At 41.4% G+C, this 14,100-nt stretch overlaps 1 protein-coding gene across 2 annotated transcripts; it reads right to left on the minus strand.

Annotated features, from left to right (window-relative positions):
* Positions 1-9,158: 9,158 nt before the first annotated feature.
* Positions 9,159-11,202, minus strand: nkx6.1 (NK6 homeobox 1). Of its 2 annotated transcripts, XM_084034680.1 has the most exons (3): positions 10,300-11,202; positions 10,043-10,215; positions 9,159-9,457 (listed from the first exon to the last, which is right to left on the minus strand). In XM_084034680.1, exons 1-3 carry the CDS (start codon positions 10,850-10,852, stop codon positions 9,212-9,214), a joined length of 972 nt encoding a protein of 323 aa, XP_083890806.1. In that variant the 5' UTR covers positions 10,853-11,202; the 3' UTR covers positions 9,159-9,211. The 2 variants fall into 2 exon arrangements, with proteins under 2 accessions (XP_083890806.1, XP_083890805.1); XM_084034679.1 differs by having other exon boundaries at positions 10,043-11,202.
* Between the last annotated feature and the right edge of the window lie 2,898 nt (positions 11,203-14,100).

Below are 14,100 nucleotides of genomic sequence, written 5' to 3' on the forward strand. Positions count from 1 at the left end.
TTGAAGTTGGAAAAGCACAAATATTTAAGGTATAATTAATAATTATAATAGTAATCACTTTTGTAATTTATTATTATTATATTATATTAATGTCCACACTATACAAAATATTACATAATGAGTGAAACTGAAAAGTATTATATTGTAGAATAATTATTTTTATTTTAGCATAAGATTCTGTTTTTCAAAAGAGTAATGTTGTTCTATTACATTGTACGTTTTAAATCCTTTTTCATTCCCTGTAATCAACAGCAAGCAAATAAAAATACATAAATAAAAAAGAGTCTGTTTTCTTGCTTTTTGCTTCATTTATAAATGTATATATATATGTGTGTGTGTGTGTGTGTGTGTGTGTGTGTGTGTGTGTGTGTGTGTGTGTGTGTGTGTGTGTGTAAATAAAAAATCTGAAACTCAGTGACGTTTCATCATTTTTCTGAGTTTGGGGACAAAATAAATCCTCTGTTTTATTTGTGCTGAAGAACCACTTACAGGCAGAAAAGTGTGTGTTTTTAAAGCGGTTTCTTCTGCTGGTTGTAGATAAATAACAAGTAGAAGCAGTTTCTATTGGATGCTCCTCCAACATAATGTGGTGTCCATGTGAAGGATGTGGAGCCAGGCTTCATCTCTCATCTGCTACATTTATTTAATGTTGTTTCCCTCAGATGCTCGTCCACGCTCACGTGCCGTAAGTGAGCCCTCCGCTCTGTAATGGAGTGACGGACACCCCCTAACACACATTGGGTAATGTGAGGGGCCCCTCCCTCTTTATCATGTGATGCATTCAGTGGACGAGCAGGAGGAAGCACATTGTGTGCATAATTCACCAGCTGCATTCGTCAAAACAGGGATGTGTGTGGAGGCTAATGATCCACGGGAAATTAATGAGTCCATAAAATAGAAAAATCCAGCGTGCACGCGGGTGTGACAGGATCCTGTGACTTTGATAAACCGTCAAATGACAGATAATAAGGGAGGCGGGGCTCATCAGGCCCTGCTGCACCCGGCCGACAGGAGATGGTGATGTCTCCATGTGTCCCTGCAGGAGGGAGGACCCCGGTCTAGAGGAACCACGACAGGACTACGTGGTGGTCTAGTGAAGAGTGTGCTGGTGGCTGACCGATGCACTGCTGCTCACAGAGGTCAAGTACACTAGAGAAGGAACAGTCAAATAAAAAGATCATTGCTTTCTTTTTATGAGAGTGAGTAGTTATAGAAACATGTGATTAATAGAAACATGTGAGTAGTAATAGAAACATGTGATTAATAGAAACATGTGAGTAGTAATAGAAACATGTGATCAGTAATAGAAACATGTCATTAATAGAAACATGCGATGAATAGAAACATGTCATTAATAGAAACATGTGATCAGTAATAGAAACATGTCAGTAATAGAAACATGTCATTAATAGAAACATGTGATGAATAGAAACAGGTGATGAATACAAACATGTGATCAGTAATAGAAACGTGATGAATAGAAACATGTGATCAGTAATAGAAACATGTGATGAATAGAAACATGTGATCAGTAATAGAAACATGTGATTAATAGAAACATGTGAGTAGAAATAGAAACATGTGATTAATGGAAACATGTGATTAATAGAAACATGTGAGTAGAAATAGAAACATGTGATGAATAGAAACATGTGATGAATAGAAACATGTCATCAGTAATAGAAACATGTGATTAATAGACACATGTGATTAATAGAAACATGTGAGTAGAAATAGAAACATGTGATGAATAGAAACATGTGATCAGTAATAGAAGCATGTGATTAATAGAAACATGTGATCAGTAATAGAAACATGTGATCAGTAATAGAAACATGTCATTAATAGAAACATGTCATTAAAAGAAACGTGTTCAGTAATAGAAACATGTGATGAATAGAAACATGTGATCAGTAATAGAAGCATGTGATGAATAGAAAGATGTGATGAATAGAAACATGTGATCAGTAATAGAAACATGTGATGAATAGAAAGATGTGATGAATAGAAACATGTGATCAGTAATAGAAGCATGTGATTAATAGAAACATGTGATCAGTAATAGAAACATGTCATTAATAGAAACATGTCATTAAAAGAAACATGTGTTCAGTAATAGAAACATGTGATGAATAGAAACATGTGATCAGTAATAGAAACATGTAATTAATAGAAACATGTGATGGTGCTGCTTGTTCGTATGACGGAGCAGCTGCAGCTCGTCTCCTTATCGGCGCCACATCCGTCTCATTGTTTTAATTTCATTAATACAGTTTATTACCTTCTTAGTGTCGTCTGGATTTATGACAGTGGAGCACAGTGTGGTGGCTCTGGGGGGGTCTGGACCAGGAGCCCCCACCCAAATGAATGTATAAGCAGGCTTTGATTTCCAGCGGCGGCTCCATCTATTACTGCGGTGCCATCTCCTAAGTGTTTGCTCGGCGGCTGACCCTGCCACTTTATCTGTGCTCTTTATTTGCAGAGTGCATGCTGTCCATATGTTCACTAATAGTTGCTATAATTCTTCTGCTTTATAAGTCCGGAGAGCGGGGACGGAGGCATTTTAATAAAAACCCCGTCGCAACACGCTATTTGCATATAGAGATGAATTACGCCGGCCGCCTTGACGTGACTTTTAAAATATGATTGAGGAGGTTATTATTGCTGCACTATGCTACGTGTTAACAGCTTATTTTAGCGGCTAGTGCTAATAACATTCAAAACAAAAGAGTCGGGTGATGAGGGCAGCGTGTCACTGCCAGAGTCTCCTGGAGGTCCTCGGTCTGTCATTACTTAGACCAGACCAGCCCCCCCCCCTAAACGCCATAGCAGTCCCCCTCAGCCCCCCCCCCCCCCCCCCCCCCTCCCCAGTTCCCCTCAGTCCCCCTCAATCCCTCAGTCCCCGCAGTCCCTCTCAGTCCTCCTCAGTCCCCCTCAGTCCCTCAGTCCTCCTCAGTACCCCTCAGTCCCTCAGTCCCCCTCAGTCCCTCAGTCCCCCCGTTGGTTTTGTTGTCTAAAGCTAACGTTTTCATAATAATAATCCAGTGTAATAATAATAATAATCCAGTGTAATAATAATAATAATAATAATCCTGTGTGATAATAATAATAATCCAGTGTGATAACAATAATAATAATAATCCAGTGTGTGGCTGCTGGAGGTGAAGCATCATTAAAGGAGATAATCTCTGAATAAATACGTGGAGGAGGAGGAGGAGGAGGAGGAAGAGGAGCTGAGCCCCCCCTCAGCAGCAGGTGAGCTGCTCTACCTGCCTCCTCCTCCTCTCACTTCATGATCCACACAAGTTGTCATCAAGTTGCTCAAGCAGACAGAGCAATTAGCGGTGACTTCCCTCCCGTACCCGGCGGGCCGAGCCGCGGGCTGAGCCGCCGCTGAGCCGCGGCGTGCTGCGGCGGCGGATTACACTCACAATGTTTCCACTCAAGCGTGGATGTCTGAAGGAGGAAGCCGCCGCGCTGCTGCTGCTCGTAATGGAGGATCCCAAGGCGCTCCTTATCGCAGGCCTGCAGGCGGGTCAGAGCCAGATAAGACCGCCATTCAGACCCCGACACATGTCCTTGTGGGTAATCTCTTGTCCTACACGCTCAGCTGTCAATGGGCTCTTTATACACACCGGCTCACGCATTAGTCACGGCAGCAAACAGGAAGAGAGCTAGTCAACAGGTAGCCCCGATGGATCACACAGGTGGATCACACAGGTGGATCACACAGGTTCACATGAGTATATCACATAATTACATTATTACATTATTATGGCTCTAATCTGAGATTTAAACGGACGCTAGGCTACTTCTTTTCCTCTATTGTCTTTTATTTGATATTATTTAGAAAACCTCATGTCCTCCTGTAGGACCTCATGTCCTCCTGCAGGACTTCATGTCCTCCTGCAGGATCTCCTGTCCTCCTGCAGGATCTCCTGTCCTCCTGCAGGACCTGAGTATTGGGGGTGTTGAGATCTGGATACACTGTCTGTCTGCAGTGTATCTAGATAACAGCAGAGTCTGGCTGCCAGCAAAATATCAATGGGGGGGGGGGGGGGGGGGGGGGTGTTCAGGCTGGCACAGGAAGTGAGTGAACAGATGCTGCAGTGGGTCCCTGAGGGACCGGGGGGAGGGGGGTCCATGTTCACCACACCTGGAACACATAAAAGAAATGTTGGTCCCAACACCTGGAGTCACCAGAGAGTTAACTCCACCTGGACACTCACAGCGCTGACGCCGCCAAACACTGCTAACATTGCTAACGTTGCTAACACTGACATCACTGCTGATGCATGACATCACACTCTTCATTACACTGCAGACTGCAAAACACAACCACTCACTGCCACGTTTGCCAGAACTTGGAAATCAAAAAGTAGAAGCTAGAAGGCTCGCTATGCCCACCAGGCTAGCTAACCAGAGACCATCTCAGCAGATCTGACATGAAAAAATGTGAGTTATTTTTTAATTTTGGATCCCTGTGTGTTTAAATTAATTGATCATTAAATCGCCATGTTTAAGGGTTCACCAGTATGTTCACCATGTTTAAGGGTTCACCAGTGTATTCACCATGTTTAAGGGTTCACCAGTATGTTCACCAGTATGTTCACCATGTTTAAGGGGTCACCAGTATATTCACCATGTTTAAGGGTTCAGAAGGTATATTCACCATGTTTAAGGGTTCACCAGTATATTCGCCATGTTTAAGGGTTCACCAGTATGTTCACCATGTTTAAGGGTTCACCAGTATATTCACCATGTTTAAGGGTTCAGAAGGTATATTCACCATGTTTAAGGGTCCACCAGTATATTCGCCATGTTTAAGGGTTCAGAAGGTATATTCACCATGTTTAAGGGTCCACCAGTATATTCGCCATGTTTAAGGGTTCACCAGTATGTTCACCATGTTTAAGGGTTCACCAGTATATTCACCATGTTTAAGGGTTCACCAGTATATTCGCCATGTTTAAGGGTTCACCAGTATGTTCACCAGTATATTCACCATGTTTAAGGGTTCACCAGTATGTTCACCATGTTTAAGGGTTCACCAGTATGCTCACCATGTTTAAGGGTTCACCAGTATGTTCACCATATTTAAGTGTTCACCATGTTTAAGGGGTCACCAGTATATTCACCATGTTTAAGGGTTCACCAGTATGTTCACCAGTATATTCACCATGTTTAAGGGTTCACCAGTATGTTCACCAGTATATTCACCATGTTTAAGGGTTCACCAGTATGTTCACCAGTATATTCACCATGTTTAAGGGTTCAGAAGGTATATTCACCATGTTTAAGGATTCACCAGTATATTCGCCACGTTTAAGGGTTCACCAGTATGTTCACCAGTATATTCACCATGTTTAAGGGTTCACCAGTATATTCACCATGTTTAAGGGTTCACCTGTATGTTCACCAGTATGTTCACCATGTTTAAGGGTTCACCAGTATGTTCACCATGTTTAAGTGTTCACCAGTATGTTCACCATGTTTAAGGGTTCACCAGTATATTCGCAATGTTTAAGGGTTCACCAGTATGTTCACCAGTTTATTCACCAAAAACACTAAAACAGTAAAGTGTGAGCTGCTGTCGACTCTCATACCAATGAAACAGAAACATCACTGTGTGGTTTGACTTTTTTCTGGATCCTTCTTCTTCTCCTCCTTCTTCTTCTTCATGTTCTCTCGTCTGGAACGGTGATGCAGCAGTTTGTTGATTACTTGGCATTTCTGCCTGGTTGTTGTCTGTTAGTACGTTTGCTCGTAGGCTTTGAGCTACAAACTAACAGTATTTCCTCTTCAGGATGAACAGAGATCATAGTAATGTGATTATTAAATTCATATTCACAGCTGTGGACGGAAACATTCAGTCACATCCTCTTTTCAACATTTATTTAAATGGAAGTTACATTTGATGCAAACTTCCGGACTTTAGAAACAGATTTTCCTGAAAATACAACATTTTCCTCCAAATGTGAGGAAAAGTCTGAATTTCAGTTTTTATTCTTCATGGCGGAGATTAAGACTATTTTAAAATCCAGTCAGATTCTCTGAACAGACTTTATATGAATATTATAAATATTATCATCATGTGATGCAGCCTGTTTGTAAAAATATTAAAATAATCTAAAGGTAAAATATATGTGATTGTTCCAGTCGGGCCCCTGGAGGCCCTTCACATAAATAACATGTTGTCTTTTTTACATAGAAAAAATTCAAAATAAATACTCACTGTGCTGTAATACAATATAATAGAATATGATATATTATATTTACAGATGCATTAATACAGTTGTGTGTTGTTGTTTTTATTATATTAATGAAACATATATTTCTGATGTCTTTAAGTCTCCATGGAAATGTCTCGTGTTTTACACTTTGTTGTGTCAAAAACACTCAACTCATTTATTTTACTTTATTGTACTTTATTTATAGTTTTATAAGGACGTTCAGTTTACTGATAGAAAACAGAGAAAAGTAGAAAATCTGCAGAATTTACATTTCTGTTTGAACACTGATGGAGAAGACGATAATAATAATAATAATAATAATAATAATAATAATAATAATAATAATAATAATAATAATAATAAAATGAGAAATGTTTAGGTTATACGTTTGTTTCTAATATCCAGTAAATCTGTGTTAAACTATACAAAGGAATTATTATTATGATTAGTAATCAGATATGTTGTTCCGTTCAATATTAATTTTATTGAGACACAAAACAGAGAAAAAAAGAAAATTAATCGATTATTCAAATTGTTGCAGATTAATTGTCAATAAACTAATCAATAGATCAATTAACTGTCTCAGTTCTATATTATATATGACGAGTTTAGAAGGAAGTTCTTCTTAATATATTTGAAGTGAGGATGTTTCTGCAATTTAATAACATAATATTAATTCTTAATACAATTATTTTTATATATATTTAAAAAAAATTAATATATATTTAAAATGTTTAATCTGATACACCTTTCAGATCTTCGTGTCGGAGAGAAGGTTCAACCTGAGGACCAGGACCTTGTGAAGGACCAGGACCCCATGAAGGGCCAGGACCCCATGAAGGGCTCAGGCCCCAAGAAGGGCTCAGACCCCGTGAAGGACCAGGACCACATGAAGGGCTCAGACCCCATGAAGGGCTAGGACCCTGTGAAGGACCAGGACCCTGTGAAGGATCAGGACCCCGTGAAGGGCTCAGACCCTGTGAAGGACCAGGACCCCGTGAAGGACCAGGACCCCATGAAGGGCCAGGACCCCATGAAGGGCTCAGACCCCGTGAAGGACCAGGAGCCCGTGAAGGACCAGGAGCATTAAAGCTCCTCTCAGTCACAAATTTCATTCTTTATTATAATCCTGCTTTTTTATGGAAATGTTTCTGTTCTGTTCTTGACTGAAGCTCTTTGATTTATTGTTTATTTGATTTAATTATTGTGTCACTGAACAAGAAGGCGGATTCCTTGATCCTGATCCTGAATCTGGTCTCAGCGTGTCATTATTTACACCTGATTGATGTGATTATTAAATATGTATTTAATTTACAGGATTCCCTTCATCCTGTTATTTATTTGTGAATTTGATTTCATTTTCAGAATAAAAGAAAAGAACAAGAAATATAAATGTGTTGAAACTAAATAATTATGAATATAATTATAGAAATAATTCTGCTGGTTAAAACACCAAATTATTAAATGCATTAAAAAGTGATTTATTATGTTGAAAAGAGTAAAAATCCTCTTCAGTGTCATTAAAGGGGATTTTAAACACATTTCTTCTGTTTGGCTGTAAAACATTGAAGTTAATTAACAGATCAATATATCTGTGATGCAGAATATTATTTTACTTATTTTCACACCTTGTTCAGTAGAAATAATAATATAAAACATAACACACACACACACGAAGGATTTAAGTCTTATATCATTAATTTTGCTCATTTTTGTCCATTTTGTCCAAAGTGAAAAGTCATCATTAATGAGGCGAGAAGACAATAAATATGAATGTTCGAAGGAAATAAATTGTTGCATTGAGTAGTGATTGGTTTTGTGATGAAAAGATAAATGAAGTGAAAGTGTTCATACATGATACACTCTTCTTCACGCGGAGACACGTGACCTGCAGCAGGTACATCCGGTTCCAGCGTGATCAATTAGAGATCAGCTGGCTGCAGGCCGCTTCACTGACTCCAATCTGAGAGGAACCGTGAAGCTTCACCGACAACAATCACCGACCGGCTGCTCTCAGCCTTCAATCACCGACCGGCTCCTCTTCACGGGTTAAATATTTAATATTGAGCTGCTTTTAAATTTGTTTATCGGCTCGTTGGAATCAGAAAAGTTTGAATTCATCTTAAAAAAGAAAAAGGAAAATCCGAAATCCCATCCTAATAATAATAATAATATGAATACTAATACTACTGATTGTAATACTTCTAATCGTTGTAATTACAGCAGAGAAGCGACGCGGCGTCGCAGTGAAATGATGAATATTGATTAGCGGATCGGATTAAAGCAGATGATCCATCGACTGTTCGGCGCGTTGAATGAATTCATTAATCACTCCGACTTCCATCCATTAACACGTGTATTAATTAACATGTTTTATTAAATAAAAGTGCATTACATTCCCGCCACATACACGGCCGCGGGTCACAACGTCACACTTATAAATAAAATGTGGGAATATTCGCTGTATGTACAGGTGCGCTTGGTGCGTTCAGGGTCGCAGAGAGGCCTTCACGGGCCGAGGGGAGGTTATTCTTTTAGTGTTTTTGTCTCTGTGATACAAAAGGAAATTAAAGTGTGTTCAGCTGATCTGAGAGCAGCGCGTCTGTACAAAAGGTTTTATACGTTTCTACCGGAAACAACTCACGTTTCTTTTTACAACTTTTGTCTTCTGCTGGAGGTCTGGGGCCACGGAGGGGTCTGGGGGGCCACGGAGGGTCTGTGGGGCCACGAAGGGGTCTGTGGGGCCACGGAAAGTTCTCTGGGTCCCGGCAGGAGGTCCTGGTAGGTGGTCCTCCACCCGCGTGCAAAAAAGAGGGGAAAAGAGACAAAACGTGTAAATCGGTCCGGGTCCGGATCTCCGAGAGTTCGTCCGGGCCCCGGGATTAGGGTCTCCGAGAGTTCGTCCGGTCCCTGGATTAAGGTCTCCGAGAGTTCATCCGGTCCCGGGATTAGGGTCTCCGCGTGGTCCGGGTCCGGGATTAGGAGCTGTCGTTGTCCGACGTGTGCAGCAGCAGCGCGGAGCCCGGCTTGTGCTTCTTCAGCAGCTGCGTGATCTTCTCGTCGTCCGAGTTCGGGTCCAGCGGCTTGTTGTAGTCGTCGTCCTCGTCCTCGAGGTCCGAGGTCCCCTTCAGCCGCTCGGTCTCCGAGTCCTGCTTCTTCTTGGCCGTCGCCATCTCCGCCGCATGCTTTTTCCTCCACTTGGTCCTCCTGTTCTGGAACCACACCTGGACACGCGCACACACGCACGCGCACAGCTCCGTTACATTTAATCACAGTTATGTTCTAGATGATGATAATAATAATAATAATAATAATAATAATAATAATAATAATAATAATAATAATAATGACAAAATGTAATTTGCTATGAAACGAAATTAAATAAAATCAGCTAAAATCATTCCGTCAGAATGTAAAAGAATAAAAGCTCCAATTATTATTTAACAGCAATGTAATAATAATATAATTCTAACAATAATAATAAAAATAACAAGAATATTTTCAGAGATCGAATTTCATGCAAAAAGACGCGGAAGCGAAGAGACGTAAATAATAATAAATATGATGCATTATGGTAAGAAATGTTGGATCGAATGAAGTTAATGTACAACAATGATAGAAAGGCCTTTAAAGGACTTTTAGTTTGTGTGGAAGAATAAATAAATATGAATTAACGTTTGAAAATATTCTTTGTTAATTATCGTTTAATGTTATTTTTGTATAATTATGATTATTTGTATTAATAATAATAATAACAATAATACTACTAATAATAAACACGGTGGCCCGGGTGGCGGCTCGGTCCCTACCTTGACCTGGCTCTCCGTCATACCCAGGGAGTAGGCCAGCCGGGCCCGCTCGGGTCCCGCCAGGTACTTGGTCTGCTCGAAGGTCTTCTCCAGGGCGAAGATCTGCTGGCCGGAGAAGGTGGGCCGCGTGTGCTTCCGCTTCCCGTCCTTGTCCAGCAGGACCGAGCCCGGATCTGAAACAGCAGAGACACATGACAGTCTGGTCCGACACAAACCTGCACCCCGGGCTACAGAAGACCCGGTCTCGGGGTACTTACGGGGCGAGCAGGCGAACCGGGCGTCCCTCCAGTGCGGACTCTGCATGACTCCCGGCCAGAAGATCGGCGTCCGGCCCGGCAGGTCCGCCAGGGGCTTCGGGTACCGGGCCACGGCCACTGCCGCGGCACCGGGGCTGAAGTAGAGTCCGGGAGGCGGCGGCGGGCTCAGGCTGCTGAAGCGGGGCAGACCGGACAGGATCCCCGCCGATGAGGAGGCGGCGGACACGGCCACCGCGGCCCCGAGGAGGGACGCCGTGGGCCGGCTGAGGATGTCGTTAATCCCGTGGGGGGTCGCGGAGGAGCAGAGCTGCGGGGACCCGAGCCCCGAGGACAGACCCGAGGAGGTCTTGATCCCCGGGGAGGACACCGCCACGCCGCCCGGGTTGGGGGACGTGGTAGCCGGGGAGGTGGAGGAGGCGGGCCCGCCGGAGGAGAGCGGGTAGGCCGGGTACAGGGGGGTCTTCATCTCGGTCATGCTGTGCAGAGCCGCCAGAGGGGGGGTGCTGAGCAGGAAGGACTGTCGGGACCCGTCCATCGGACCCAGCGCTAACATTACCACTCTGCTTCCGGGGGTCCGAGGCGGCTGGAGCCGGGGTGGTGGAGCGGGTCTCTCCGGAGCGGGTCTCTCCGGGTCTTCAGGGCCCCACGCAGCGCACAGAGGCCAGACTAGAACCAGACCAGAACCCACTCATTCAAAGTCCGTCTCAGGCTCGAACGCACGGCACAATCCCAAACGTTCAAGTTGCAGGAAAAAAAAGTATTGAGAGTGATCCGGATCCGGGTCCAGGTCCAGACCAGCACGATGAAAACGGGTTTGTGTGCTGAGTTGAAGAAGTTGTGTGAGATAATAAAACATGATCATCTGTTCTGTCTATTAGCTCTCCGTCCAAACTTTACAGGGGGGGGGGGGAGGGGGGCGCTCATTGGCTGGCCTGGCCGTGACGTCACCAGCCTGGATTTAGGAGGGCCTCCTGATTGGCTCGGCAGCTCCGCTCTGATTTGCTGGACGATCAAAGAAGAAATAATATTTGATTTAAATGAATTGAAGAGAAGAATGTGGATTTAAAAGTCAGCAGGTGTTTTTATGAAGAGACGGATGTTATTACAACAAATACACCAAATTATTACATTAATTATAATAATCAGAAAAAGAGCTTGTTGTTCAGTAAAACAAAGGATCTGCATGTAAATTCATCAAAATAACTAGAATCATATAAACATATGAATACAATAAATACATAAATGAACTATATGACTATAAAATAAAGAGACTTTTATTTTAATATTTTAATGTTCTCAAGAAAATAAACTGTCTGTCAATTAATCGAAATATGATTTTAATATGATCATATTTGTGTTTTTCATTAATTTTCTCACATCGACAAACACAGAGAAACGCTCAGGGCGCCCTGCTGCTGATATCAGTCCGGACCAGCAGGGGGCGCCCTGCTCCGGATATCAGTCCGGTCCAGCAGGGGGCGTCCCGCTGCTCACGGTATGATGAACGATTCTAAAAAATTCACTAAGTTATCGGTTCTGTGTGTTTATTCTTACACATTAAATTAATTTAAAAATAATTTTAATGTGGTGGAGACTCGATTGACCCCATGACCTTAAACACATAATGTGACCACAGGCAGCTTGTTTCTTTTTTTCTAGCTTTTCCTTTTTTAGACTTTTTTGGTTTTTATCTTATCTATGTTTATGTATTTGTCTGTTTATTTATTTTGTCTATATTTATTTATCTATATTTATTTATTTGTCTATATTAATTTATTTGTCAATATTTATTTATTTTGTCGATATTTATTTATTTGTCTATATATATATATTTATATTGTTTATATTTATTTATCTATATTTATTTGTCCATATTCATGTATTTGTCTATATTAATTTATATGTCTATATTTTATTGGACTGTCTATTTTTTTCGAGCGTCTATTTTGAACGTTTGTCTCTTTAAAGTGTAAAAGTACTGAGATCGCTGCGTCTTCTGTTTGAAATAATAATAAATATTATCAGACAACGAACACAAATCTTCTTTTATTTCTCATTTCTGTTTTATTTAAAGATTAAATTCATGAACCAGCCAATAAAATCCATATTTTAATGTTCGAATGAAATGAATGGATTAATATGAAAAGTGTGATTTTATATTAATAAACTGGACGTTCAGTTCAAACCAGCTGCACACTTAAAAAAACAACATTATGATAAAGGCCCTGAATGCACCATCAGCTGCAGAATCGTGAGGCTTTCAAGGACAAGTTTACTGTTAAAATGATAATAAATCCTGTTTTTATTTTTTCATATCTCTTCAACACAGAAGCGTCTTGTTAAATCAAGTTATCTGTATATATATATATATATATATATATATATATATAAATCTACTCCTGGAAAGTACATTATATGTATTTATACTTTATATTTATGAACAGTTATGATTACACATTTCTTTATAGATAAATAAATTATTATTATGATCATCTCAAATTATTAATCACAGGGAATCTAGCAGGACGCACCTGAGTACAGATGGACACCTGAGGACAGACACATGAGGACAGATGGACACCTGAGGACACCTGAGGACAGACACCTGAGGACATTAGGACATGAGGACAGACACATGACACCTGAGGACAGACACCTGAGGACATTAGGACACCTGAGGACATGATGACACCTGAGGACATTAGGACACCTGAGGATATTAGGACACCTGAGGAAATGAGGACTCCTGAAGACAGACATATGAGGACACCTGAGGACATGATGACACCTGAGGACAGACACCTGAGGACATTAGGACACCTGAGGACAGACACATGAGGACAGATGGACACCTGAGGACATGAGGACACCTGAGGACAGACACATGAGGACAGACACACGAGGACATCTGAGGAAATTAGGACACCTGAGGACAGACACCTGAGGACATTAGGACACCTGAGGACAGACACATGAGGACAGATGGACACCTGAGGACATGAGGACACCTGAGGACAGACACATGAGGACAGACACACGAGGACACCTGAGGACATTAGGAAACCTGAGGACATGATGACACCTGAGGACAGACACATGAGGGCAGATGGACACCTGAGGACATTAGGACACCTGAGGACAGACACCTGAGGACATCTGAGGAAATGAGGACACCTGAGGACAGACACCTGAGGACATTAGGACACCTGAGGACAGACACATGAGGACACCTGAGGAAAGACATGAGTACACCTGAGGACAGATGGACATCTGAGGAAAGACATGAGGACAGATGGACACCTGAGTGTCTGAACGATTAATTGCACAACGATCTGATTCAGTATTAATATTATTATTAACAATAATACATTTGTTGATTCATATGAATATCTGAATCCATTGATCGGTCTTCAGATCTTCATATGAATCAATAATCTCATAATGATAATCATTATTTGCCGACCAGCTGATTCAAACAGTGAAACTGCATTTAGAAATCTGAGTAATATTCCGTTTCCGTGTGAGGAGACGCGATGCAGCAGCGCACCCTGGTGGTACCGGCAACAGTACTACATGATGATCACAGCAGCAAGTACAAGTACACGGACAGAACTATCAGCAGAAAGTACTTACGTACAAAATGTGTAATGTTGTTCATATAGAAATGTTATGACTGTTTTAATAATCATGTAAACTAAGTTACATTAATATTCCGTTATATTTCAACACGACTCGTGTGAAAGTAAGTAAATACAATGAAGACAAATACAATGAAGTAAAAGTACAACATTTACTCTGAGA

The sequence above is a fragment of the Eutrigla gurnardus genome (genome assembly GCF_963514095.1).
Source record: "Eutrigla gurnardus genome assembly, chromosome: 19".
Classification (NCBI taxonomy): Eukaryota; Metazoa; Chordata; class Actinopteri; order Perciformes; family Triglidae; genus Eutrigla; species Eutrigla gurnardus.